The sequence below is a fragment of the Diorhabda sublineata genome, chromosome 4 (genome assembly GCF_026230105.1).
Source record: "Diorhabda sublineata isolate icDioSubl1.1 chromosome 4, icDioSubl1.1, whole genome shotgun sequence".
NCBI classification, from domain to species: Eukaryota; Metazoa; Arthropoda; class Insecta; order Coleoptera; family Chrysomelidae; genus Diorhabda; species Diorhabda sublineata.
In genome coordinates this window covers 5,926,457-5,954,418 of record NC_079477.1, presented here as the reverse complement: position 1 = coordinate 5,954,418, position 27,962 = coordinate 5,926,457, and the positions used below count along the sequence as shown (strand labels likewise).

Sequence of the window (27,962 nt, the reverse complement as noted above, 5' to 3'; positions counted from 1 at the left end):
TTTCCCTTCGGTTTTTAAGAGAGGGGTTGTCTAGAAGTAATCCAGAGAGTGTAGAGTGAAGTTTTCGTAAAGGCGTTGCTTGATTCAATAGTGCGTCACATATAGCGCTTGGTCTTGAGGTTATGTCTTTATTGACATAAACGCTGTTGCTGGGGCTAAAACACCACTTGTATGATCAGTACCTAACAATGAACAACTCGCAAAACGAGAGCCTCTTGAAAAGATGGTTGAGTAGGGTGCAGTAGAAGTTTGCCCCATATTCGATAATGGATCGAAGCTGCGTTTCATATTTATAAAATAAATTAGAAGGATAAGTTCATCTGAATTTGTCTCTTAGAGCCTCCATACTCTATCCAATTGAGATTTTGATTAGATCGCACTTCCAAATAAGAAGCTTAGCTGCAGATTTAAAGACGCTCTTCCCATAACATTAAACAGACATTATGTACTAGAAGCCTTACGCTCAGGGTGTTGGGATTGTTAGAGACGATAGCTTGGGTTTTTTGAGAATCGAATCTCCTGCACCAATCCGCTAATTAAATCAGAAAATTTTGGGATGGCACGTTGAGTAAGTGTTTGTTGAGGTGGAAGCAATGAGTACGCTTTCATCCGCATATAATTAGACCGTTTCTAAGGGATGTGGAGGTGGTAGAGGATCACACGTATAAATTATGTATATATAAGGGGTTATTATGCAATCATGTGGAACTCTAGTAATAATAAGGAGGGTGATTTTACCAATTTCAGGTGCAATTTTTATTAACCCAGGATGAATGCCGAGTCGTCTTTTCAAACCGTTTATAGTAACGTCTCATAAGCTTTCAATGGACAATGAGTTTCTTAGATAAGACTTATTAATAATGAACGAGCTCTAAATCTATTCTTTACTTAGAATTACATTTTTGAGTAACCATGAAAAGTATTTGAAATCATATTACATCCTATTACATCTTATTTTAAAAGACTTTGTTAGTGAATTTATGTATGAATAGGTATTATTATAAAGTCTTAAAACAAATCCTCTTTTCGTTTTTCTAATGAAACGGATTCATACTAAACACCAACTGTGGTGAAAAAATTGAAATTTCTTTCCGCTTGCTTGATTTTCGTACTGTCACAAATTTTCTTCTCATCTATTTTCCAAATTCCAAATTGTATGAAAATTGTTGTAAAGAAATAGTTATTTATAATCAGTGTGAATCGAAAATAAAGTACACTAAAAATGGTGTATTCCTAAGTTCAATTCACATAGTTTTGAATTAATTTAAATATTATCTAATGATATTGGGAACTGCTAATTATATAAATAACATTTGCAATTTTTCTCAAATATGCTCCACAATAAAATAAAATTCTATTGCCAACAACTTATAATCTTTGTTTTCTATTTTTGAACATATTAATTGGTTGCTGATTCAGAACTTGGCAAACATCAAATTGTTATTTACAACTATAAAAATAAATAATTTTATGAATTGTACTGAAGATTCAAACGTAACTTAGAATTCGCAAATCCACGATATCGGAATTTCCAAATACTTTACAACTATGCCAATATCAATTGTGTATGAAATAATATTCGCATCTTTTTTTATTTTGCCCAACGTTTTTCTTTACTTTGACCCCAATGTTCTCATCTACAAGTATTATCGTAACTAAAGAAAACATCTTAACCTGGGCTTGGTAATGGGAAATTTGATAGTGGTAAAGAATTAAGTTGTAGAGTATAAAGTTCCTGGACCTATTCCATCAAGCTTTAACCTCTTTTTTTCGTCCCTTCATTAGTCTAGATACGTGAATAAATGGTGTTTCATTTGTTTTCAAGAAAGCATTAGTGTACATCACTAATAAATTTTAAACTTTGAAAGCAACACAAAAACAAAGAACACTGAAGAATTCTATTCATTGTTTACTATAGCTTACTATATTCTGACGTCAGTACACCGCCATATTGGTAATGAGTGTTTTTGTCAGAAACTTGGAAGGAAAATGTATAAACTTGATGATTATATGAAAAAAATATAATAATATATATGCTTCTAAATGTTCTTGATTTTAGATCTCTTTTGATTTAAAATTAGTTTTTCTTGCCCTAAAAAAGTTTCATTATCAAATTTTCTTAAAACATATTGGTACTCAATAATTGTTGAAGTTATATCCTTAATAATTGTTGAAGTTCATATTGTCTTCCATTTTTAAATCTTGCGAAAATTGTTAGTATATCTTTGCCATCGCTTTCGCTCTCTACGGCCTCTTTATGATATTTTTATAAATAAGAATGCACACCTCTTGAGTGGAATGTCTTCTACGAAAGCTCACGCTGGCTGATACGATCACTGGACAAACTCCTACAGAAACTAGGTAGATTGATGTCTTGTAGACGGAAACAAGTTTTATAACAGTTGTTTAGATGTATTCCGCAACAATGTTTGCTTGGTACTATATATCTTGGTACTATCTTACATGTACCATAATAAGAATTGTAAAATTTGGTTTTGATCCTCGTTATTGCTGTTTTTAAAAATGATAGAACTTATATACTTTTTCATACCATCTATTGATTATTTAGAATCAGTTTTAAAGTAAGTATATATATATTCATTGATCTAGTAGCAAAATGGGATCGGGTAACCGGTGAGGAAAAGAATTAATAACAAAGAAATAACTACATTTTGATTCTCCATATAAAATGTATAATCTTTGATTGAGATTTTTGTTATTACGTATAATAATTTGAAACATAATTTGTTATTATTTTAATTTTAGATGCCCGAAGTTGCACCACATGCGATAAAGTACTGCTTGAATTAGAACAAATCGACGATGATACCGACTCGTTTGGAGTGGATTTTGTCAAAATTAACGATAAACGACTTGCCAAACAATATGGCATCACAAAGTTCCCTGCTCTCACGTACTTTAGAGAAAAAGAGCCGATTATATACGAAGGTAAGAATATTCATAGATTTTAATTGGTAATTTAATTAAAGGGTAATAGTTTTGGTAACCATGAATCGATAGTCCCACCAACAATTGAACGTCTTAAAAAGATGTCATAACACCAAATTAATAGTACTGCACGTTCTATTTCGAGAGCTTTTTACCTCATTACCTTATTACCATAAAAATGATTCTTTGTCGCATAAGTATTTATACGGAATTTGTAAGCAAGGATCTTAAAATTTGAGCTCATGAAAAGTTCGTCTACTCTAGATTTACTTTACAACGAACTTCGGAATTCTGTATTTTTATCAAATCAATTAGAGCTAAAGTTTAATGAAACAGATATTGAATTGAGATCATTTTCACGTTAAAGATTCCATGCGGAAACAAAACTGTTGCTATTGGACTTCAAGGGATTTGATATTAAAAGTTGCTCCTCCTTTTTGAGATTCTCATTAATTAATTAATTGAATCACAATTTAGAGTATCGTATTTCTACTGATTTTCCAACAAATTATATATATATATATATATATATATATATATATATATATATATATATATATATATTGCAAACATTCAATATTTGTAACAGGTGACTTAATGGATGAAGAACAAGTGTTAGATTTCCTCACCAGCTTAGAAGCTGTGGATTTACCTGACCGAATTGAAGAAGTGAATGCGAAAATTTTGGAAAAAATAGTTGAAAGTACCGACTACGTTGCTGTTTTGTTCTGTAAGTTAATTTCAGTGCTTTTTTATTATATTAAATTGCTATATTTATTAATGAAGCTTAAGAATTACAATTATTGTATATACGTTGAAAATAATCGTATTTAGAAATGCTAAATGTTGCTTGATAATTATAATAAGAATAGATTAGTTATTTGTGCAACGTGTGAGTAATGTAATACTTTTTTCACGAATAGGACGGCAATTTCTACGAGTGAAAAAAAGTTACTTTACTCACGACTTTCATACAAACTTTTTTCTATGTCCGCAGACTTAAGAAAACTTTTATCAATTGTTATTTTGTAATAGTAATATTAAAAGTTATTATTTTTATTATTTTATTAATTTCAAGTGAAGAAGAAGTGACATTACTATTGGTAGTTGAATTGGCAACATTTAACGAGTTCAAATAGATAACATCTTATAGAATTGTTGGTAGGATCGTAAACATTTATAATATTGCTTGAAGTCTAACTAGATGTTTCCGTTAAAATTGTCACTGCGGAATCCAATTTGTTATTTATTGAATCGTCTACGTGACCCACCGTGCTTCTTTAGTTGAATTACATCGTCACCGGAATCCACGTCGAAGAGCGTCAAAATGTATGCCCAGCGTAGTTTTCTCAATTAGGTAAATTTAAATATGTTGCGATATGGGAGGGAATTTTTGAAACAACTTGGTTTTTGTATTTTCCATTCTTATACTGCAGAAAGAACTGATCTGTTTTGACATTTGTGGGTAGATGGTTTTTATATTCTTTATAAATGATCACCAAGTTTATTCTATTGCCAGATATCTAACAAATAACAGTAAATCGACGTTGAACTTAAGTTGTTGTACCAACTATTATGATAATTGAAACATTTCCGGTATTATTGATATCGTTACCCTTTATTTTATATAATTCCTCCCTCCGCAGAGCTCCTGCGATTCCGAATATTAAAGCAACTTGAAAGATGTTACAAATTATATCTAAGCTTACATTAAAATGTTTTGCTGTCATACATTATGCATGAGATAAGGATCGTCAAGAGCTTTCAACAGAAACTTCTGTGAAGCTGTTTATGCCTTTTTTAGTACGCCACTCCATAAAAGAATTATATTCCTTCAAATACTATGGATTCTCATGGAGAAGATTCTTAGTTGCCGATTCAACAACATCGTCTGGTGTGCAACTTATTCCTTATGAATGAAAATGAACGAAAAAAGAAAGTGAATATTATAACGGACATAGAAAAAAATTTTTTTAACATCTTTATTTTCAATATAAGTAGTCACATGCATTTATCGAATTAGATTATCTTTTATTTAGAAGCAAATTCTCAAGCTTTCCGTGTTATGTTGTTTTGAGCTTTCAATTAACAAACTGTTTTCCAATTTTCATTTTCTTTCATAGTTAAAGTGATTTGAATTTCTAAGAATTATTGAATTATTTAATATCGTTTTTATGTAATTTTCGTCAGTTTATATTGTACAAAAATACCACAAATTTATATCAGACACAATTATAGCGCACACCTTATTTAAATGGGTCATCTATATTAAGTTTTCAAAAACATATCACAACTATATGTGTGTAGACTGTGAATATAAAAATATTTATTTTCTCTTATGAACTATGGAGTCAATGTCATTATACAGGATCGTGTGTGGACAATTTATGAAAATAATAGTGTACATAAATGTATATTCGCATTTTTTTTACTGGAAAAAGCCATTATTAGACGAATTCGTGGTGCTATGGCAAAGATGTATGATGTTCAGATAGTATTTTCAGGACCAATCGCAAAGATAGAAAATAAAATTATATGTTATGTAACTGAAGCCGATGGCTCTTACTTTGAAATTTGGGGTTTATATCATATATCATTCTGGAAAGGTGATTTTTGAACTTCTGAATTAGCAGACAAGCTAACAAAGTTCAAGACTTAGAAAACTAAATTCAAAAAGAATTAAAAATCCTACTTTTATCAAAACTTTTACCAGGCTGTAGTGAATATTCGCCATTGCATTTGCATTTACATTCGCGTTTAATTAAAGTTTCATCAGAACTTAAGAGACAGAAGCTTCATTCGAGGATTTTTACTTAAGTTTTGAAATATTGCAACACTGATGTGAATATGTAAAATGGAACTAAGCTGCGAACATTTTCATGCGATGATTTTCGACTTGGATTGTGCCAATCAAGTGACTTCGACTTTTGGTGATGAAACACTGTCTTAAGCCACCTTGTTTTCGAATCGTGATGTCAGACAAAGACTGCTGCTACAGTTTTAAAAACCGTGCTTTCGGCGTACTTTCACTTTTCATAAAGGAAAACATAGATATGTCCTAGTGTACTAAACTTGTAGTGGATGATTGTAGTAGAAACTACATTACTGCAATATGTATATACAATGAGATACACGATTTATATGGCGTAAATTATTACCACTCATAAATGATATGTTGATTACAACCCTTCATTAAGGAGAATTTTTTGAACTTTTGAATGTACTATGGTCACCAAACAACAATATATCAATGGAAAAAAATTGACACACCAGGCTTCTTTGTGACATCAAGATATAGCTGATTTTCATGTATGTTTGGCTTCTGGTAGGTCCCTTTTAAGTTTCCTACAGTAATCTGCTAGCGTTTCTGGACATTTTCTCTTGATAGCGTTTTTCTATTGAGTAAATGTCCTGATGAAATCTTTCGCCTTGCTCGTCACTCACAGCATCCAAATTCTTGGGAAAGAAATCTAGATGATAATACAGGATATGTATTTTTGAAAACATATTACATCCCAAAGCTTTGTATGCAATAATAAGCTCAATGACCAAGTCTTTTCCGCTTCATGGTTTCCTAGGAAGTTTGGGCAACATTCACAAAACATTTCCAAGCGACTTTTTCCAGATCACTCAGCTTTCCTTCAAAGTTTGTACACTTAATTAATTCCCATATTTATGGATCGATATATATTCTGTCTTCAATTTTTGCCTCGCTCAGTTTTGGACATTTCTCTTTCAGGTATAAGAATCCACTGCCATTGTTAAGCATAGCTTTTACAAAAATTTTCATCAGGCTGAGCTTTATATGCAACCGTGGTAAAAATATGTCGTCAGGGTTCCCTAAAGAAAACATTCTTTTGCCCTGGAGTAAGTAATCCACGCTTGGACCATAATTTCTGCAAGTGTATTTTGTAACCAAGCTGTAGCCCAAGCCAAATACTTATAAATCTCCACAATTTTTCAAACATGTTCATTGTATTTAGTTTTTTCAAGAAGGAACTTCATGTTTTCGTAAGTCTTTTTAATATCAGAACCATTGGCAACCGGCTCTTTGTTTCCGTTATATAGGAACACTAGTTTTTGAGGAATCAATAAACAATCGTTGTGACTTGGATCATATTCAATAAATTCATCACTACAAGAATGTTATTACAATAGACTAAATCTTGTGCTTTAGAAAAGTAAGATATCATTTCATCGTCATGTCAGAAATAAGAAATTTTCGTACCAGGAGTAAGTAAATTCCAGTGGTTTAATCTAGATCGCAAAAGCCCAGGTTGTTTTCACAGACAAATCAAATCACATACTAAATCGTTTAAATTACTTTGTATCAATAAATGCGATCTTTTGAAATTGACGGTTCATAACCTGGGTGACTCTCTTGAGATACCTTATCGGGTTGACTAAGAACAAATTTCGGACTAGAAACAGAATCGTGAGTTTCTACTTGATTTGAAGACTTTGGCACAAGCAGTTCGGCTCTATATAGGATTGGTCTGTGGCCGATGAAAGCTTGGGTACTCGACTGTGTAAGGATTTGGTTGCGACGCTTTTTGTTGGAATCAAACAAAAATAAAAATCACTTACATGATCTTTTGGTTCCGTCCAAATCATTGGTACACCAAAAGACAAATGTCCAGACGTCACACAACATATATGTCGAATCTAGGATTTATCTTGGTGGCGCAAAGGAAAACGAAAATAGTCTAATTATCACTTTTGAATTAATTGCGTCAATGTTCGACGCTGAAATGTAAAAGTTAATTCTCCACACACATAACAACAACTGTCGGGCATATTTACAATATAACAAACGTAACTAAGTTATATGCAATCGTTATATCGCCTAAATTGAGTTATTCAAACAAAAACACGTAAATGAGGTAAGAAAAGAATATATAGGTGTCACAAAAAAACTGAAAGTTACTGAAAGAAAATAATAGTTTTTTTGACGAGGGTACATAAAAAAAATAAAAATCATCACAAAGTTCGTGTGACAAACTCGGTGTTTACCAGTGTTATTGATGTGTAAATATTTGTTTGACTAACCCGCTCTTCCTTATCTTCGTTTCTTAAAACAAAATTTCAACTATTAACTATATAAATATACAAATAACTATATTTGTGTTTATAAAACTAACAAGCGGATATTCGGATCATTGGCTACATTCCTCAATACTCTATTTACATAATACATCTTCACCTATCCAAATGTATATATGCCAGATACTGGTTTTTTTCCGAGAATATTTTAAACCCCTTCGAGATACAAAACGAAACACGCATTTTCAATTCTTAAAACCGATGTTCTAATTTTGTCCGTAATACATTTAACCACTCACTTACTATATACAGGTCCAGACGCCGACACGTGCACAAAATCGGGAAGCAGTAAGTAAACACTCTTGATCTTACATCAGTTTTGACATCAACATGTCACATTTTTTGTTACGTATATAAAAAGTAGACATACACATTCACAACTAATATGCTGAGAGTATTTTATTTTTGTACCGATTGAAGGTTTCTGATTTAAAAATTCGACGATATAGTCAAATATTCTATATATACGAGGGTTGTCTCAAATGTTGGCGAATTAGCAAAGAAACAAGACATGTTTATTTTTCAAAATATTCGTCTTTTAAATACGGTCGTTTTTTGTAATTTTTCCTTTACATTTTCAAGCAATGATGCTTGATATTTACTTACCTTGTTTTATTGAATATGACTATCACAAAAAACGATCGCCGTCACTTTTTCGAAAAAGTCTTTGCCAATATATTGCATATATCTCTAATCTCAATCCGACGATAAACCGATACCATATGATGAGCTTTCAATCTTATACGTTTGAATTCCCAATGCCCAAAATTTTACGGTCGTGAATGCCGCTGCAAAATCTATGTAGGTACTCTCACTTCTCTTTCAAAAGCAAATTTGAAATGACAATATTAATTTTATCCATTTTTAAGAAAATCCTCATGATGACTCACTTATACAATTGATGAACAGAAACTAACCTTCCCCTGAAATTGTAGTGAAAATCTCTCAAAGCATGCGCAAATGATTTTAGTGCTGACGTCTGTAAGTTGAGATCAAAAACTTTTCATACCACCCTTGTATATATAGAAGAAAATAATAATTTTATTTATATGATAAACTGATCTACATCACACAGTCCGGAGAACAAATCTTGCGTTTTATCAGAGATAACTGGAATTTTATAATTAAAAACAAAAATATTCTTTCAGAAGATGTGCAAAGTACATTGGAAAAAGTGTACAAACGAACAGAAAGTGGTTTTTACTAGAAGCATCACTGCCACCAAACAGAACTACTTCAATTTTGTTAACAGCACGTAGTACAATTCGTTCAATCCCAATTAATTTTAATATTGATGCTAATACATTCATTTCTTCATCAAGTCAATTTTTCCACAATATGATGTAAGTCCTAATCTCGTTACCTTTAGCAACTGTTTAGATCCCAGTTTTCTATCTTCATTTTCTTATATATCTATTGCATAAATCTATCTTTTCTTGGTATATCTTTATGTCTCAGTCAGATTGCAATCCACTCTGTAATTTCACTTACCAGCTCTTCTCATATATGTCCTATTCATTGTAATCTTATAATGTTTTCGCCAGCAAGTCTTTCCAATATTTCTTTATCTCTTTATTCGTTTATTGTGTTTATATTACATAGTTAAGAGTTGCACTTTGAGGTATTAAATTTTTCTCTTTCTTATGTTTATATAACGCAATTTTAACCATAGGCTTGGCTTTTCTTAAATGCAGTGCCGGATTAAATTAGGGGCTTGGGGGGCTATACCCCGGGCCCCAGGTCCAAGAGGGCCCCATCATTTGGAAATCATTCTGTATTTTTTGATGTGTTGATACCACAAATCTAACGTATTGATATTATTTGGTGAATTTTTCCGGGTTTCCGAATTCCTTAAGGGGGCCCCGTCATTACTTCAGCCCCGGGCCTTATAAATCTTAATCCTACCCTGCTTAAATGTCCTGTATCCTTTCGCTCTCTACCATATTTTCAAGTATTAATATATAGTGACCAGCTGTGGGATAGCGCTGTCTTAAATAATTTCTAGATTTAATTCAATTTTAATCTTCATAACTTTTTTTAGTTTATCTATCCATAGAGCGATTCCATGCACTTTTCTATTCTTCATACATGTAATTTATTCCTTTTATTATAATTTGTACCTTCTTCATAGTATGGACGTGCCCTGTATTCATTTTTATTAACTTATATTGGCACTAAAATTATACTAATTATTTCTCGTTCTATTAATCTCAGTTGCCCTTCCTCTCTTCTCTTTTATCATCATCTCTGCTTCATATAACTTTTCCACTTATTTCTCCTAAACCTTTGGGGCTCTTAAAAACTAAACTATTGCCTTCTTTTCCCGTATCAACTATAAATGAAAAATTTTTAAATCAAAAACCTTCAAGCTTGGCAGGTAATTAGTGAAGTTTTCAGTTGTGGTTGAGTAGTAATTGGCATAAATCTTTTTGCCTTGCCATAGCGCTTCCTCATACAGTATTTAATAATATAACAAATTTATCTAAGTGAATAAAGTCTATAGAAAGATTAATTTTCGTAACTGGAAATAAACTTATTTTTACAGATAAACCAGAATGTAAAAAATGCTCCAAAGTTTTGATGGAACTTGAAAATATTGACGACGAAGCTGATCAACTGGGTATTGGTTTCGTGAAAATTAACGATGAAAATCTGGCCGAAGAATATAATTTGGGAACCTTGCCTGCTCTTGTTTATTATAGACATCAGACTCCCATTATTTATGAAGGTAATTATCCGATATATAAATAGATGACCTACATAGTTTCACAAACGTGATTTGTTCAATGATATCATCTTCTAGGTGAATTAACCAAGGAGGAAGATGTGCTAGAATGGTTAGTTCAGCATAAAAGTACTGGAGACGAAGATGATACAATCGAAGATGTTACATTAAAAACACTCACTACTCTAGTAACCAGTGTAGACCACTTAGCTGTACTTTTTTGTAAGTATTAGAATAAAAATCGATAGTTAAATAAATTCTAAATAAATTTCTTCTTAGATGATCACGGTTCAGATGAGTCTAATGATGTCCTGGATGATTTAGAGCACATTGATGACGATTGTGATAAGTACGGTATTCAGTTTGTGAAGATAGATGATGCCAACGCGGTGAAAGAATACGGTTTAGATTCCTTACCGGCTGTGGTATATTTTGAGAAAGGAATTCCAAATGTTTATGACGGAGATTTAGAACAAGAAGAAGAAATATTGCAATGGTTAGTAGAACAACTCGAAAAAGATGAAATAGAAGATGTCACCGATGAAATGTTGGACAAATTGATACAAGAGAGTAAATATTTGGCCGTGCTATTCTGTAAGTACTTGTTTTCTTTTGAAATTAAAAGATGTGAGTTGAATATAATTTTGTAATCTATCAGATGACGATGACGATAGAAAATCTCAAAAAGTTCTCAACGAATTAGAAAACATCGACGACGAATGCGACCAGCTCGGCATCGTTTTTGTAAAAATTGATAACGATGACGAAGCCAAGGAATACGGTATCGAAAAACTACCTTCCCTTGTTTACTTCGAAGGAGGAGTACCGACTCTGTACGAAGGTAACCTAGAGGATGAAGAAAAAGTGTTGAAATGGTTAGATCATCAAGTTAAACATGATGAAATTGAAGATGTCACTGACGAAATGTTGGATATTCTAATAAGTAAAAAGTCCCATGTTGCCGTACTTTTTTGTAAGTTTTTTTCTTAATTTTGAAAACCTTTTCTAATGTCTGTTTTTATTTTTATTGTATTGATTTTTGTTTTGTTTTACGTCTGAATTAGACGACAAAAACCAAAAGAAAAGCCAAAAAGTCTTGACAGAACTAGAAAATATCGATGACGAGTGTGATCAGAATAACATTGCTTTTGTAAAAATCGATAACCCCGAAGAAGCCAAAGAGTACGGCATTGATGTTATACCCAGTTTGGTACTGTTTGAAAAACGCATCCCTCATTTATATGAGGGAGATTTAACAAAGGAAGAAGAACTATTAGATTGGTTGCTACATCAGAAGAGACACAGTGAGATACCTGATGTTACCGACGAAATGATGGAGCTACTTATAAATTCTGAGAAGTATTTGGCAGTTTTGTTTTGTAAGTCCATATACATAATAAAATTATTGAATTTCAGTAGTTACCAATGTATTGATACATGTTTCAGATGATAAAGATGACAAACAAGATATACGAGTATTAAACGAACTGGAAAACATCGATGATGATCTAGAGAGAGAGGGAATAGTTATCGTTAGGATAGATAACGACGCTGAAGCTAAAGAATATGGTATCGACCATTTACCAACGTTAGTGTATTTCGAAGATAAAATACCATCAATTTACGAAGGAGAGCTAATGAACGAAGATGAAGTATTGAAATGGCTTATTGAACAAAAACAAACAGCAACTATTGAAGAAGTAACAGATGAAATATTGGAAGATCTCATTCAAGAACACGAGTATGTTGTGGTTTATTTCACTGGTAACTGTGAAGAAGGTCAAGAATGCGATAATATTCTCAAAGAATTAGAAAATATCGATGACGAACTAGATGAAAATGGTATCATATTTGTTACAACCGAAGATATAGTTATAGCTAAAAAATATAACATCAAAAATTTCCCTAAACTAGTGTTCTTCCGAAACAAAGAACCGTTGGTATATACTGGAGATATTGAAGACGAAGATGAAGTTCTAGCTTGGTTAACAGATGAAAATACTTTGGAAATTCCTGACAGAATTGAAGAAGTTAATAGCAAAATGTTGGACAAGATTCTTGGTGAAAACGAACATGTAGTCGTATATTTCTGTAAGCAAATATTTATTGAGTTTTTATAATGTTCAAAATCTATTTTGTAAAACTATTTTCAAAAATAATTATTTCGAAACTGCGTATATCTACCACAAAAAAATTACGGGATACCGGGAAAATGGCTTTTCTAGAATGTTTAGCTATCATCATCCATGAAAATCTCTTTCCTAATAAAGTGTGAAGTTTCTCTCCATATATATTTTATATTCATAGAGGGACTTTCCAAAAATGCCAGTTTCCGGTCCGTAGGACATTCCTTCGGACCAATACAGCTTAAACAAGTCTGTAATTATACTTCAAATCTGTCACAATTTAGCTGAAATTTCCGTATAGAGATTGCCTTCAAGTGAACATGTACCAATTTCAATATCACGAGAAATATACTCGAGTGCTGCAGAAATCTCTTAATCATAACATAATAGAGGAATTTTCGTAAAAAAGATCCTTTAGCAAAATTTCAACAAAACGTGAAGTTCAAGCGCTGAAATTGTCAAGTGAAGTTTGAAAATTTCCACTTTTTCTAACTCAAGATATATTATTTTCATTCTTTCTGTCTCGGTATTTTTTCTCGCCTTGAGCATTCGATTTCCAGACTATTTAACAAGCCTTATTGTTCATTTCCTTGAAGCAACAGTCAATGAACTCGGTGTTAATTGTATGTTTGAGTCTTATCTAGCCTTTAAGGCATTCCAATCGCTCAAATTTATTGACAATTGAATAATATAATTGAATATGAAAGTAGTTTGTATCTTTTCTCAGTTGGAAACAATAGATCCAACGACTGGTGCAATTCTGATATAGCCTGATATCTTTCAACAATATTTTGATGTCTTATTTATCTAATCGTACCAATTCTATGTTTATTCTTATTCTACCACATCGGAATGTTTTTAGATAAAGAGGGAGATAAACGATCTCATAAAATCCTACAAGAACTTGAAAATATCGACGATGAATGCGAAGATAAAGATATAGATTTCGTTAAAATATCCGATGAAGGTATCCAAAAGGAATACGATCTTCCCTCACTACCGGCTGTCGTTTTCTACAGAAATAGATTTAGAGAAATCTATACAGGTGATTTAATGCACGAAGAAGCGATACTAGACTGGATATTGACATTAAGAGATTCAGCTCCTGATGTTATTGAGAACGTAGATAGAAAAACTTTACAGGTAGGTAGGTATTGGTTAATTCATTTTCTTATTAATGTAGAATTTGGATTAGGATGAAATTTTACAATTCATTCTATATATTTTTCATAAATTGGGCTTTAGATACAGGGTGTTTCAAAAAGAATCATTCTATTTAGGAAAAGTAACTATTAATTTATGAATCCAACGTGATTCAACAATTATAAAATTATGTAAACGCCCAGCTCCGTAATTGTCATAGAAAATGTAGGGAACGTGGATAAGTGAACTTATAGGGGTATCAGCGCCTCCCTCCCATCGAAAACAAATATTGATATATTTGAATAAATAAACTTGTCAAATTCCATTGTCCTTTAAAAAGATTTTCTCTATTATACAACTGTCTTTTTGTTTCTTAAAAATTGCTTTGTTTTTCAATATAATGGAAGTTAATATCAATTTCAACACCTACAATATTTTTGTGTGATCTAGAATTTTTGATTAAAATTTTCAATATTTTTCCATCATATCTCTCCAGCTTCCGAGGTGTTTGTACCGTTTTACCCGCTTCAATGCTGCACCATCTACAAAGAGTTGCATATGTGTATACGGCACTTTAGTCTGCTAATTATCGTATACTCTATCTTTCTACTGTTTATCTTTAATCCGGACTTTACACCAGCACAATTTAGTAGGTCGATCATGTGCTGTAAATCCTCATAAGTGTCTGCTATTAGATCTGAGTATCTAATATTCTTTATATTTACGTTTACTTTCGCTCCTCTATCTTCATTTTCAAGTTCTTCATTAAAGATGGCTTTAGAATAGAGGCTATATGATAGTTGAAATAGGATACATCCTGGACATATGTTATCAATTTAAGTGTTGTCACCTGAGCAGTTTGGTGCCAGTACAAATTTTGCATACTTCTATACCATTCATCTTTATCCATTGTTCTTAATACTTTGATAAATTTGTGATGCAGAGCTTTGTCAAAAATAATCAACACAACGGATAGACATTTTTTGTACGTCTTAGCAGTTCTGGACTAGCACACAGATACCGATAAGAGTTTATCTAGTCTTCATTCCACCTCTAAAACCGAATTGAGAATCTCTGATGATAGCTTCGCATTTTCTGTACATTCAATTATGGTATACTGGCAAGATATCAACTTGTATTTTTAATATTTGAAATATATTCCAAATATGCTTACCTTAACACGAAAAATATAAAGTTTATCATATAATACTTTTTTGAATCTAATATTAAAATCGTTATTATAGCAATTGTTATCAGCATAAGTTGGAGAAAATTGCTCAAATTAAGTAAAAATGTACTAAACATTTTCTTAGTCGGAAACTGAACGTTATATGTCTTTTCACAAGAGATCTGTACAAAAACTTCATCAACACCATAAGTCAACCTTACTTCAAGTTTTTCTCTACGGTTCAAGTACTCGTTTCCTCCTTTGATTCTTCCATGGTTAGATGCGAGTCTATCATTTCCTTACAACGTGAATTTCATACCACATAAAGTGTTAATTTGCCCAGAACATAAGAAGATGGTATAAGCAATTTAATGAGTTTCCTTAAACCTTGTCACAGGCTAACATAACTCGATATGCTATAAAATTATCGTACTGAACATATGCGTTACATCACTAGCCTCCAAGATCGCCGCACCTTACTGTTTGCGATTTTTTTGTGGGAGTTTGCCGAAGACCCTCCCCTTCAACAATATTAATTAAACGGTATTAGAACAACCACCGAATTCATTACTCAAAATATGCTAACCAAGGTGTGAAACGGATTTGAGTATCAGCTAGAGTAGACATTTGCAGTGCCATATTGAGCAACTGTAAATAGTATGTCAAAAACTTATGAGTTATACCTTAGTATAAAAGTATCCTCATGTCAATATTATCGTTAATTTTGAAAATATGAACCTATAGAACCGGAATATTGAAATGCTCTGTTTATGAAAAATAGTTATTAGGTAGTAGATACTACAGTTTTGACAATCATAAGTATTTTATTGATATCAATTGCATCGTTTTAGGTACTAATAAACGACATTGAACATTTAGCCGTTCTTTTCTATAACGATGTCTGTGAAGAGTGTAGCGAAATCTTAGAAGAATTAGAAAATATCGACGATGACGCTGACAAACACGGAATACAGTTTGTTAAATCCACGGATGCCAAATTAGCCGCAGAAATTGGTATTTTCAGTTTTCCTGCTCTTGTGTATTATGAAACCGGAGTTCCGATTATGTATGATGGTAAGTAGGGTTGTCATTTTAACGTAATATAACTAAAGATGCTCTTCCTTTTAAAAAACATTGATGCTAGAAAAATTGGAGATGCTACAAATAATCATCACTCATCGGAAAAAATGAGAATGTTATTTCACATTGTTAATATTATTTCGAAGATGTGAACTAAATCTAAATGGAACATTACTTATTTGTTGTTATTGTAATTTAAATAATTATTAAAACGATGGACTTTATATGCGTGAAGCTTATACTATTTACAATCAAACGTGAGATAAATTGAGCAATCAAAGATAATGTATTTAAACTGGTGTTTTAGTTACTACTTTTGTTTTCGATTAAGAATTCAAATCCTATTTTCCTCACAATTTGTAATAATTCAGTCAAGTGCGTATCTCGTTGAAAAATTTAGACAAAGAATTATTTTTGAGGTTATATTCAAATGGCTGAAAATAATTGAAGCTGAAAAGTGATAGTTTTCTATTAATTATTAGTGGAAACTGCTTAAAAATACGTTAATAAGCTATTGTGGAGTAACTGGAGTACATTTCTAGTCGACTGAATTGTTGAAAACTTTTATTCACCTTCTCGTTGTGTTAACAAAAATCGAAATATTAGCGTTAAGTTGTGATTTTTAAACACCGTGCAATAATAATAGAGTATGCCAAAGCAAACTAATAAATTAATAAATAGTAGTAAAAACTTTGTACGGAATAGAAGACATTATTAGAATAAATAAATTTTCGATATATAGGTCTACATTTTAAACTAAGCCCACGTTATGAATCTACTTACATTTTAAAAATGTTATAGGAAACCTTAAGAACGAGGACAAAGTTTTGGAATGGATGATAGAACAACAAAGTAAGAATATAAACATTTCAATAATCTTTCTTTGCAAAGTTATCATTTCACGATTAATAAAATTCACTCTAAGAATAGAATCACTTGAAAATTGAATATGTTGAAAAGATATTAGCTTTATTTAAACATGCGAGGAAAGTGAGGTGTGTTGCATGTGTCGGCTGCATGTTGCTGTAATTCTATAGGTGACAACGAGGATGACGACGACGATAACGATGATGATGATGATGATGATGATGATTCTACAAAGGAAAATGAAGATGATGACGATGACAATGATAGTGATGATGATAACGATGACGACGATGACGATGATGATAATAATAACAGCTCGAATCTAAAGATCTTGAAAGGATCTTCTACAGGTAAAAGTGAACTCATAAGGTTCACCTACGTTAAGGTTACTTTCGGAATAGTTGGAATCAGATAAAGCATAAAATTATAAGAAAAGTATTGATTGTTGTGATGTTCCACAGCCAGAGATTTCTCAAACATTGTTATATTATATAAAAACTAAATATATGTATCAAATATTTCAAATAACATACTGGTATTGGAGCTTTGAACGACTTTTAGAAATTATAAACAGACATCTCAAGATTCTATAATTATCCAATGATTTTTTTGGAGATATCAATAAATCGAAAATAACATAGTACTAAATGTAGTTTTATTTAACTCTCACTTTAAAAAAAGAATGATTTTTCAACTGAAAATTGATCGTGACTCTGTATCCATGGTATTGCTGTTATCCTAAATTCCAAATATAAATGATATTGCGATAAAATTATTTGATTGCAATGTCTCCGAAAGTGACACAATAAAAGTTCCGGTGCTTCCCATCAAATTCCTGAGTTCAATCGAGAGTCCGGCAGTCCTGGACGGTAGTACCCAGCTTTTGGATTAGCGAGCCCTGCCTGTGAAAATGCATGCAATTTTCCGCGCATTGCATGAAATAGGCGTAGTGTCAGACTCTCACTATTCTTACCAAGTTTGACGATTTTACTAACAGTAACGCTATATTTGTTATAATTATTTATCATTTATTTATTGAAGTGGATTCTGACATTATGTTTGTTACATGCTGCAGGAGATGGATGCTTCTACATCGGCATGGGTGGTAAAACTGCTTTCGCCAATCCTACACAGTACCAACCGTACCAATGCTGTCCGAAACCTCCAACAAAACCAAGCAAGGTACCAAAATTGCAAGCAAAAACGACTTCCAAATCATCATCGAAGCAGGTGAGTTCCAGAGTTTAGATATTTCATAGTGAAAATTAGGTTGAAGCTAAACGATCTTACATTGCAACTTATCAATCGTAGAAAGTTTAGCATCCTGGATCACCAGAGCTAAATCCCTTAGGTTTCTATTTCGTGCAACTCGATACAGTAACCAATTTTTCTAAATTTATTTTAGTTTTTATATCAAGAACCTTTTTATTTATTCTTCGATCTATTAGTAGACACTTATACGATACACTGAATTATCAATATATAATCAATTTTCAATTCAAATACCTAAGAATTATTTGTCAATCAATATGACATGAAACCTATGCAGGTAGCTTCTAAATCAACTCCGTCCAAAAAAGGAGAGAAACTAGACTCGCCTCCATTGAAGCCAATTTCAAAAGCGAATCATCCCATAAAATTGAAAGACGAAAGAAGTAAGAATGGAGGAAAAGAAGGCAAGGGAAAAGCCAAGAAGGGATTTTTTGGCACTGGTAAATATATCTGGTGGTGGTAGGTATCACACTAATCGTCAACTTTTCCATGACAAGATTGATCTCGTTGGTTGAAGATGATCTTCGAATGACCAGTCTACGACTCCAAACAGCTGTTGCTATGGTTTAAGAACGGCATACATAAACTTTTTTTTCATTTAGGTTTCATTCAATATTGATTTTTACAAAAATATTTTTGACTGCAGAGTTTTGGTATGGCAAGTTTTTTTCTTGTTTCAACAGAAAATCTTGAAGGTATCCTAGTACAAAACCAAATTCTTTTCCTATCTTTTAGATAGGAAGCAATATGTAAATAGGTTACACGCATTCCGAATTTCGAAAAATTTCAAATGAACCAAACTTGAATTAGAATAGAATTTATCCCAAGTGAGTAAATTACATTTATTAAACACATTAATAGCACTGTGTCTTCAGTCTTCAGATTTACGTACAGTTAAAAATAGAAGAAATGAAAGAAAGCGTCGTCTAGAAAACTTTTTCCAGATAACAAATTTCAAAATTTGATATAATAAGAAATTCAAAAGCTAAATCTGCTTAACCAACTGGATGATTATAATGATAAACATTTTTTCGTAGTCGTTTGCCTTTTTTCAGACAACGTGGTTCAGTTGCTGCATCGCAGTTACAATCTCTGATGCATCTTCATCATCAATAGTTTTACCATCAAGTTTATTATCGTACCGAATTTATCATGATACAAGTTCTAAAAAACCAGTTTCTTACCTGAAAGTGATTCTTGAACTTACTTCTATTTGTTATCGTTAGTTCATTAAAAGCTGTCAATATTCGAAAAATTTGTCTCTAATTGATTCTAAAACGTAATCATAATTTTTCTATGGATAAGGCAACCTACATTTTGCTCGAGCGTTATCAGTCACGCTCGCCGGGTGTATCCACGGCGGCTCGTATTCGTTCTCACTGAAGACACGTGTTTAAAAATTCTGAATCCATCAAGATTATCTCTTGCAACAGTTTTAAGACTTTCCAATTTTTAGTGCACTCAACTGTTAATTGTATGCTTTGAAAAAAACAATCACGATTGTTTTTAACACATGCTCAAAATTATTATAAAATTTGTGGACAAACGTGATTGATTTTGAAAGCTCGATTTCAAATTAGGTTTTTAGCTTTTTTATTGTTTTAGATTATTAAATTTGTACATAATGTTTATTACATTGTTAAATTTTTTAAACGATATACTCGGTGAGACAATTAAGCATTACTTTTTGTACATTTAGTTAGTGCAAAAACTAATATTTGACATTATTGCTTTTGTTAATTTTATTTTGTTTGTTTTTAACTATAATTCATTTTTGGATGAAAATTATGAAATAGATATAACTTAGAGGAAGTTTGGTATGCTGCAATTTTTGTTAATTTCAGTTAAACGAGCTTCTGTTCTTATTACGAAAGTCATATAAGAATATTTCACTACAAATTGATTAAGCTAGGTTACAGACCTAGATTCCCTCTGAGGCCTGAGACCCTTTTCATAATACGGAAATTCAGATAACTACCTAACAACCCTCCCATCTTTTTTCTTTTACAGCTTATTTTCAAGCATTCTTAACACAGAGTTGAGTTGATTTTTATTTCCATTTCCACTCTTTCCACAGTATATCGGTTATCTCCCAGCATTCAAACTCATTTTTTTGTCAAGAGAGGGCACCGGTAAAGCAGATGCTCGATTATCTCTTCTTCTTCATTATATCCTTTGCAAGTCTTGTCCATTATAACTCGCCATTTCTGGAGTCTTTTGCTAACAACAGAATGTCTAGGGATCACTCCAATGGTCTCCTAGATTGAGTTTATCGTGAATTTTCTTATCTTTAGATATTATTCAATAACTTCTGTTTGACCATATATTCTGATGCTTGACTCTTTCAACAATTCAATCGGTAGTAGCACTGTAACTGTCTCTTCCGCGTCCTCTCCCTCGTTCCATTTTTGCAAGCCTCTGTTCTAGAGTTTACTTTTATTTCATAGTATCCAAGAAGCCACCAAAATTTCAGTTTAGTTTAACGAATTCAGAGAAGTCTGTATGGCTATTTGCGTAAATTGTTTTGCTTCTGCTTGATTCACAACCGTCCTTGTCTGGCAGCCTTCTCCATAACGTAATTTACGCTCGAAGCTTATTCAATTTCTATAAAGATTAACTTCTTTTCCCTATATGATGGCCTTCTCATCGATGTTTGTCTAGTAGAAATTATAATTTTCGTCCTTTTTTGATTATAAATATCGTGAAACTGTGTGTAGGTTGATATATCTTTCAATAGATATAAAATATTGTGCACTGTTCTAGATATACATCTATATAAAAAATTGTCTCACCGCGTAAAACATGTACAAAATCGTGTAAATAAAATTCATCTGGGCTTAATCATGAATCCCGAGTTCTCCTAAATCAAAGATGGCTTTACGTGTTTGCAAGTAAACAATATATTGAGATCAAAAATGTTTTATCAGATTCAGTTGCATTCGGGAGATAACACTGCCGCACACCTCGCATGTTCAAACAACACAACTTGTACATTTTTGTTTTTTTTTGGGTTATAAATAAATTATTGTTACCTTTTATCCATGTTGTTAGTATTTCTTTCAAATAGTTTAATTTCATACTGCATATTCAGGACATCTGTAAGATTAGGGATTATACACTACGAAAAAGAAGTTCCAAAACTTTTTTCTCGAAATTCAGGTATGTACAATATTTATTTTAAAATAAAATGGATTTATTTTGTTGAAACGTTGAGTACATTCAACTGGTAATGATAAAAATAAACGGTTCTTCTAATAATTCATTGAATTAACGGAAGCATAAAAAGAAATTTCTTCCAAGAGCAGACCCAGTTGACCCAGACCAGTGAACTGGTTATTACTATCCATTTTCTAAACCGTAAATCGTGAAGTGAAATCAATGTAATGCCAGAAAAATTATCTGAGGTACTTTGTGATACTCAGACGCAATTTAGTTTTATATAAAAGTAAAATGTTGTTCCCACTAGTCTATGACAATTTGCAAGCTAACGTTAAAACTTAGTCGGTTTCGGATTGATACCAAACATGTTTCCAACTAGTGATCAACCTCGATCTAACATTGTGATTAGTAACTACTTCTTGAAATTAAAATTTAAATAGAATAAAATATGTTTACGCTGTCGACACTAAAACTCTAAATTTCCAATTCGCTGGATAATTTTTTGTTTTTCTAATGAGCCGTTTATCACAGAGGAAAACAAAAATGTTTTTTGGATAAAACAATAATCAAACCTATTTGATTATCTTTCCGGGTTCTTAACATTAATTTGAATAACAATGCCTTCGCGTCAGCCATTATAGTTGGTTATATTTATACTTTGATCGGCTGAATATTGAATTACTTAAAAAACAATAATTTTATGAGGATGTCTACATTTAAAAATAGTCATTACTAGACTTAGTCAGAAACAACTTGATAAGCATAAAAATGAGTGTTAAAAAAGTTCCTAGATTTTTACTATTCGTATCATATTAACAAAAATCAAAAATCACTGAGGAAATTTATCTTTTATTGTTTTATAGGTATATCCTACTCAACATTGAACTAATTTCTAATCTAAGAATAATTTCAACCATTTCTTTCCATCTTAAAAAAAATTCCTATAACATATTTTATTTTGTTTTTGTTTAGATCTACCGCAAATAGTTTCGGCCCCAACTATAACTAGATAACCGTAAATTCTGCGATATGAAAAACCAATTAATGTACTAAATTTTGTACAAAACATACTATAGGTTCAAAAATGATTTTTAATAATTTTATTGTGATTTGTTTCCGTGAATACTTGCTTCATAACAGAATCATTCTCAAACATTGATAAGTTTCAAACATTATTTGTACTATTATAATAAATGAATCCATAATTTCAGTTTATCTGTGGCTAAATATAAGTTTAACACATATTCAATTCTACAAATATTGGTTTATTCCACTGTTTTCATATAATGAGACAAAAGAAAAATCTATTAAATTATTCGAAAGAGGTATATTAACAAATACAGGCAGCTTTGGGACTATTCCAAAAAATGCGCAGATATGGGAGCCTAGCATTAAATCCGAGGTTTCAACTTATCTAATTATCACTAATTAGTGCTTAGCCAGTGGTAATATGTGTGATTTATTATTATAATTAAAATTATTTGCACTAAACAATTTAAATTATGTTAAAAATTAGCATTTTGTCAAACATGACTAAACCTCAAAAAATATAAATTAGAATCAAAAATCGCTTAACGGGAATCGTTTTATCTGAATACGTGTAAATACAATAGCTTTAACGGATTGCTCGAATCCAAACCCTAATTTGTATATCAACTGACGATGCGCACTAAATGAAATATTGTTTAAAATATTCAAAAAGATTTCCTTCGGTTAACTGTTTTTCATAAACTAACTAAAAATAATGTTTTTCCTGTGTAAGTATTTAATACCATTCAACTTTTCGTAATTGTTAAAATAATTCCAATATCTATAGGAAATTTATTGGACGAAACAGAAGTTCTTGAATGGATGACAGATCAAAAAAATGATCAAAGTATTGAAGAAATAAACAGAGAAAAATTATTCAACTACATAGACACCAAGGAATTCCTAGCGGTAATATTTTGTAAGTATTTTTATTACGTGATAATAAAAGTATATTAAGGAGTAGTAAACCTCACTCAATAATTCGTGGGACTTACTAACAATTACCTTTTTTTGTCAAAAATCTATTTTGCTTATCAATCCTTCAAGAACAATACAACCATTCCAACGCTTCTCTAACATCTCAATGCCGTACTTGTAGAAGGATTCGTCTTTTGTCTCAAAATTGGTTTCAGTTTCAGCAATTCCTTCTTCATTTGAGCTGAATTTCTTACCGGGGAGCATCTTTTTGAGATCAGCGAATAGCCAGTAGTCACTGAGGGGCCAGATCTAGACTATTCAGTAGATGAAGAAGCAATTCGAAGTGTAATTCGTTCAAATTAATCATCGTTGCCATCAACATGTGAATCGGTGCATTGTATTGATAGAACAGTGCTTTTTTCGACATATAAGGCCGTTTTTTCTTCATTTTTGCATTCAAACAATCCAACAACTAAATCCCTTTTGGAGTTAGTCGTCCAAGCGCATCCCAAAATACTGAGCTTTCTTATGGTCAAATGTTCATGGATAATTGTAAACACACTGCCTTCTGATATGTTTACGGCCTCAGCTATCTCACGCAATTTAAATTTACGATAGATATAACCAATTTGTAGACTTTTTTATTCAATTGGACGACCATCGATGTCTGTACGACCACGTTTAAATTCAGCAGCAGAGTACGGATAACTAAGTCTTTTGAGTTGGTACTTCATAAACGTCATATGGATTGGACAATGGAAGCGCCATCTGTATATAAGTGACACGACTTATTATGATGTAATATTTATCATTCCAGATTACTTTTCATAACTTATTTTGGTTGTTTAATAATTCATCATACGAAAAGAAAAACACGACTCTATAGTCAAAAATAGATTTTATTATTCAATAAATTCGTCCTGAACTTCAATAAATTCATTCTAGTGATGTTCTTCTTTGTGGATTCCATAACAAAAGTGAAAATTCAATTCATGGTTCTTCGTTCATTGAAATCGCTTCACGCGCATATATTTTTTGAGATATAAACAGCCAGAAATTCTGGGGAGCCAAGTTTGGCGAAATCTGTTGATATTCCACATCTATTTCTTTCAAATGATTACTCCTAAACTTCTGGTTTTGATTCAGGAACATGGTCGTAGTTCCGAGTGTCATCTACAGTTATAAAACAACAAACAAAATACTTCCAATCATTTCTAAAACGGTCCAAATGTTACATGCACATTTTCTATATTTTCCAAGTTAATCTTTTTTTGAATATCCTCCATATGGATCATATGACCACTTTAAAAGTGATAGTTTATCTTTCTGCTGATTTCTATGGAAAAAGAAAACACAAGAGGGTAAATCATCGAGTGGTAGCTGCAATGTGGAATTACCTGTGGATATTGTGCATTTGCACTTCTCCAGAAGATGGATACCAGATAATTTGTCGTTCTCTGCGTCCACAGACGAACTCGATGTTCATGAGCCACGTCTGCCTGTCGAGAAGATCTTGCAAATTTTGCTCTAGGGTGGATTATGCTAGACAACTCGGATTAGCATTTGTCGTGGTAGTATCTTTCTTTTATACTCTAATTTGTCCAATTATTCTTTTTTGAATTAAATCAAGCATTCTCAGAGGTATGCTTGGGTGCTGAGCTCCAGATGTGCGGGCAATATTTTAAGGATGGACCTTATATAGGATTAGAAACGCAACACCCAACTATTCAAATTGAAGATCAACGTTTCTTTTACACTTTCATTCGTTAATTTGCCTCAAAACTAAAAATTTTATTGATATACGATATCCAAGTTTTACCTTTATACAAACAATACCGTAAAACAACTGAGATTATACTAGTGAATTTGTAGATTTACATGACACATGAATAAAACGTTCCTAATAGAGTTAACTCTTATTGAACCATAGAGCTTATTAATGGAACTATTTTTCTCATACTGGTACGATTTCAGACAAAGAAGAAGATCCAGACAGTCCACGAATTTTGCGTCACATCGAACTAATAGATGACGAAGCGTCTGAGTACGGTATAAAAATTGTAAAAATGAAAGACAGGCTTATGGCTAAAAAGTACGGATTCAGAAATCCTCCAGGCATAACATACTTCAGAAAAGGCAAACCAATTAATTACGATGGAGATATCGACGATGAAGAAGAAATATTAGATTGGTTAAACGACCCCGAAAACATGGAATTGACTGATCATATTGAGAGAGTCAATAGAAAAATGTTCGAAAAAATTAGACAAAGATCAGATTATGTAGCAGTGTTTTTATGTAAGATTTTTGCATTTTTGTTGGTTAATAATTTTTCCAGATTCATGCTATAAATTAAAATCTTTAGTAGTATAAACTTTCTTTAAGTTAACTGTTTCAGATAGCAGCGACTGCAAACAGTGTCCAAGAGTCCTTGCAGAAGTCGAACATATTGACGATGAAGCCGATGGAGCCGGAATCAACTTTGTTAAAATAGAAGATAAACAGATGGCGAAAGAATTAGGAGTTTTCGCTCTACCTGCTATTCTGTTCTTCAAGATGGGTTCTAAGGAACCAGTAATCTATGCAGGAGATTTATTCGACGAACAACAGATTCTACAATGGATGTTAACACAAAAAGATCCGTCTGGAGACGTTATTGAAGCTTATGATGGAAGTGAACTGTTAACATTGATAGATAATGAAGAAGCGTTAGCTGTGTATTTTTGTGAGTAGAATTCGATTTTTTGTCGAGGTGCTTACAATTTATGCTTTTCTATTGCGGTTAATCGTTCAAATTTCTAATTTCTCGATTAGTTCAAGTCATTTTATTTACAAACGTCTGTTTTCTTGAAGGTTTATTTTGATTAGGAAAATAATGCGATGATATGCTACTTATATGATGATAAAAGGGTTTATATAATTTATTCAGAGTTCAATTGGATAGCAAAAACAACTGAACTGGCTTTTGTATCATACTCCACTGAGCATTGAAATATACTACAACTACCTGACAAAAAACTTGGAACTGATATTATAAACTAACCAAAGAATAATATAGTTGGGACGTACTAAAAGTATGCCGGGAAAAATATTTGCAAAAATGGCCATTGAAGAAGAAGAAGGAGGAGGATCAAGAAGGAGGGAAAGACCAAAAAAAATGTTTGGTGCAGTTTTGAAGGATATTAGAGAAGTAGAACAGAATTGGAGCGCAAACTGTGAAGAAGAATTGTGAAATCAGAGAAGACCGATGAGAAAAGAGAAATAAGTCATGGATCTCAAAGGCCTGTAGTACAACAACACTTAGACCATCCGACTTGCCTTTTGATAACTTATCGACTTCAGACATTGTTTACCTCAGACAGTGCGAACGTAAAGCACCATCATGACGTTCTACTTTTTCGGGTTATCCTTTGTGTAAATATTATACAGCAAGTGTGATAATACTGTTCTCTACGGAACTCCTACACGCTCTTCGATTTCCGATTTATCGATCGCCAACTTTTCTTGAAACTTCCTTTCCTTGAGGTAACTACTCCGGAGTTTTATAATATATTTGGACTATCCTGCCTCTTTCATTTTATAAAGCAAACCTTTGTGCCACGAAGCGATCGAAGGTTTTGCTTGTGTTACTTTGCTATCCCATCTATCTATATAAACCTATGAAAAGAAAACAGATGGATAAAATAATATCAACGTATTTGTCTCATAACACTCGGTTTTTTGGTGTGATTCCTAACAGTGCAAAAATAATATGTGTATTTAGGGAACAAGACACTTTGCGATATATGCGGTGAAACCATGGAACAGCGGCCTAAGAAGAGTTCGAAGAAAAGTTCTTCAGAAAATCAAACAGCGTCAAAAATTAACGGTATTATTGACCCTGTAGTTTAGCGAACAGAGTAGCCATTAGATTCAATTGAATTAGGTGGACAGAATTCTAGTTTCCGATAAATTAATCAGAAACAAAATATGATACTAATAAAAATTTTCAATAAATGAAAATGGAGGTCACAGGTTTCATTTTGAAGCAATTTCCTCTCTTTCACTTACCAGAACTTACTATTCAGCATACAAAACATTTTCCCATTATTAAATAGTGACTAGTACATGAAAAATAAAACAATTTCCTATTTTGTGTCTTTTGTTTATTATTTTAGCCTTCGTGGTTCATCTTCTATCTGTTTAGTTCCTTCTCGTTTTTCCATATGAGACTAATATTGACATATTTTGATAACACATTTTGAGCCAGTGAAGGGTTGTCAATAACAGTCAGGATCATAGCAGATTCATTGGTCCTAAAGTTATGATCTTCAGCTTCAGGCGTTAAAGGACGATTAAGTACAGGGTTATTGCTTTATTGAACGGCATCATTAGGTACAATTTCATCGTCAGGGACCGTTACTAGTGGTCTATCAGTGACGGA

The 27,962-nt window shown here is 32.2% G+C and overlaps 1 protein-coding gene across 4 annotated transcripts in view; it reads left to right on the top strand.

Moving 5' to 3' along the window:
* The window catches only part of LOC130442335 (uncharacterized), a 52,020-nt gene that overhangs the window by 10,707 nt on the left and 13,351 nt on the right, over positions 1 to 27,962 (top strand). The window contains exons 2-16 of one of the 4 annotated variants that reach the window (XM_056776354.1): positions 2,767 to 2,949; positions 3,539 to 3,679; positions 8,305 to 8,340; positions 10,598 to 10,780; positions 10,856 to 10,999; positions 11,057 to 11,371; positions 11,436 to 11,750; positions 11,842 to 12,156; positions 12,224 to 12,868; positions 13,766 to 14,046; positions 16,066 to 16,288; positions 23,409 to 23,540; positions 25,514 to 25,837; positions 25,938 to 26,264; positions 27,303 to 27,407. In XM_056776354.1, the coding sequence (XP_056632332.1) occupies positions 2,767 to 2,949; positions 3,539 to 3,679; positions 8,305 to 8,340; positions 10,598 to 10,780; positions 10,856 to 10,999; positions 11,057 to 11,371; positions 11,436 to 11,750; positions 11,842 to 12,156; positions 12,224 to 12,868; positions 13,766 to 14,046; positions 16,066 to 16,288; positions 23,409 to 23,540; positions 25,514 to 25,837; positions 25,938 to 26,264; positions 27,303 to 27,407 (3,669 nt within the window). The remainder of the gene's footprint in view (positions 1 to 2,766; positions 2,950 to 3,538; positions 3,680 to 8,304; positions 8,341 to 10,597; positions 10,781 to 10,855; positions 11,000 to 11,056; positions 11,372 to 11,435; positions 11,751 to 11,841; positions 12,157 to 12,223; positions 12,869 to 13,765; positions 14,047 to 16,065; positions 16,289 to 23,408; positions 23,541 to 25,513; positions 25,838 to 25,937; positions 26,265 to 27,302; positions 27,408 to 27,962) is intronic. The other 3 variants (XM_056776356.1, XM_056776357.1, XM_056776358.1) reach the window with 3 other exon arrangements.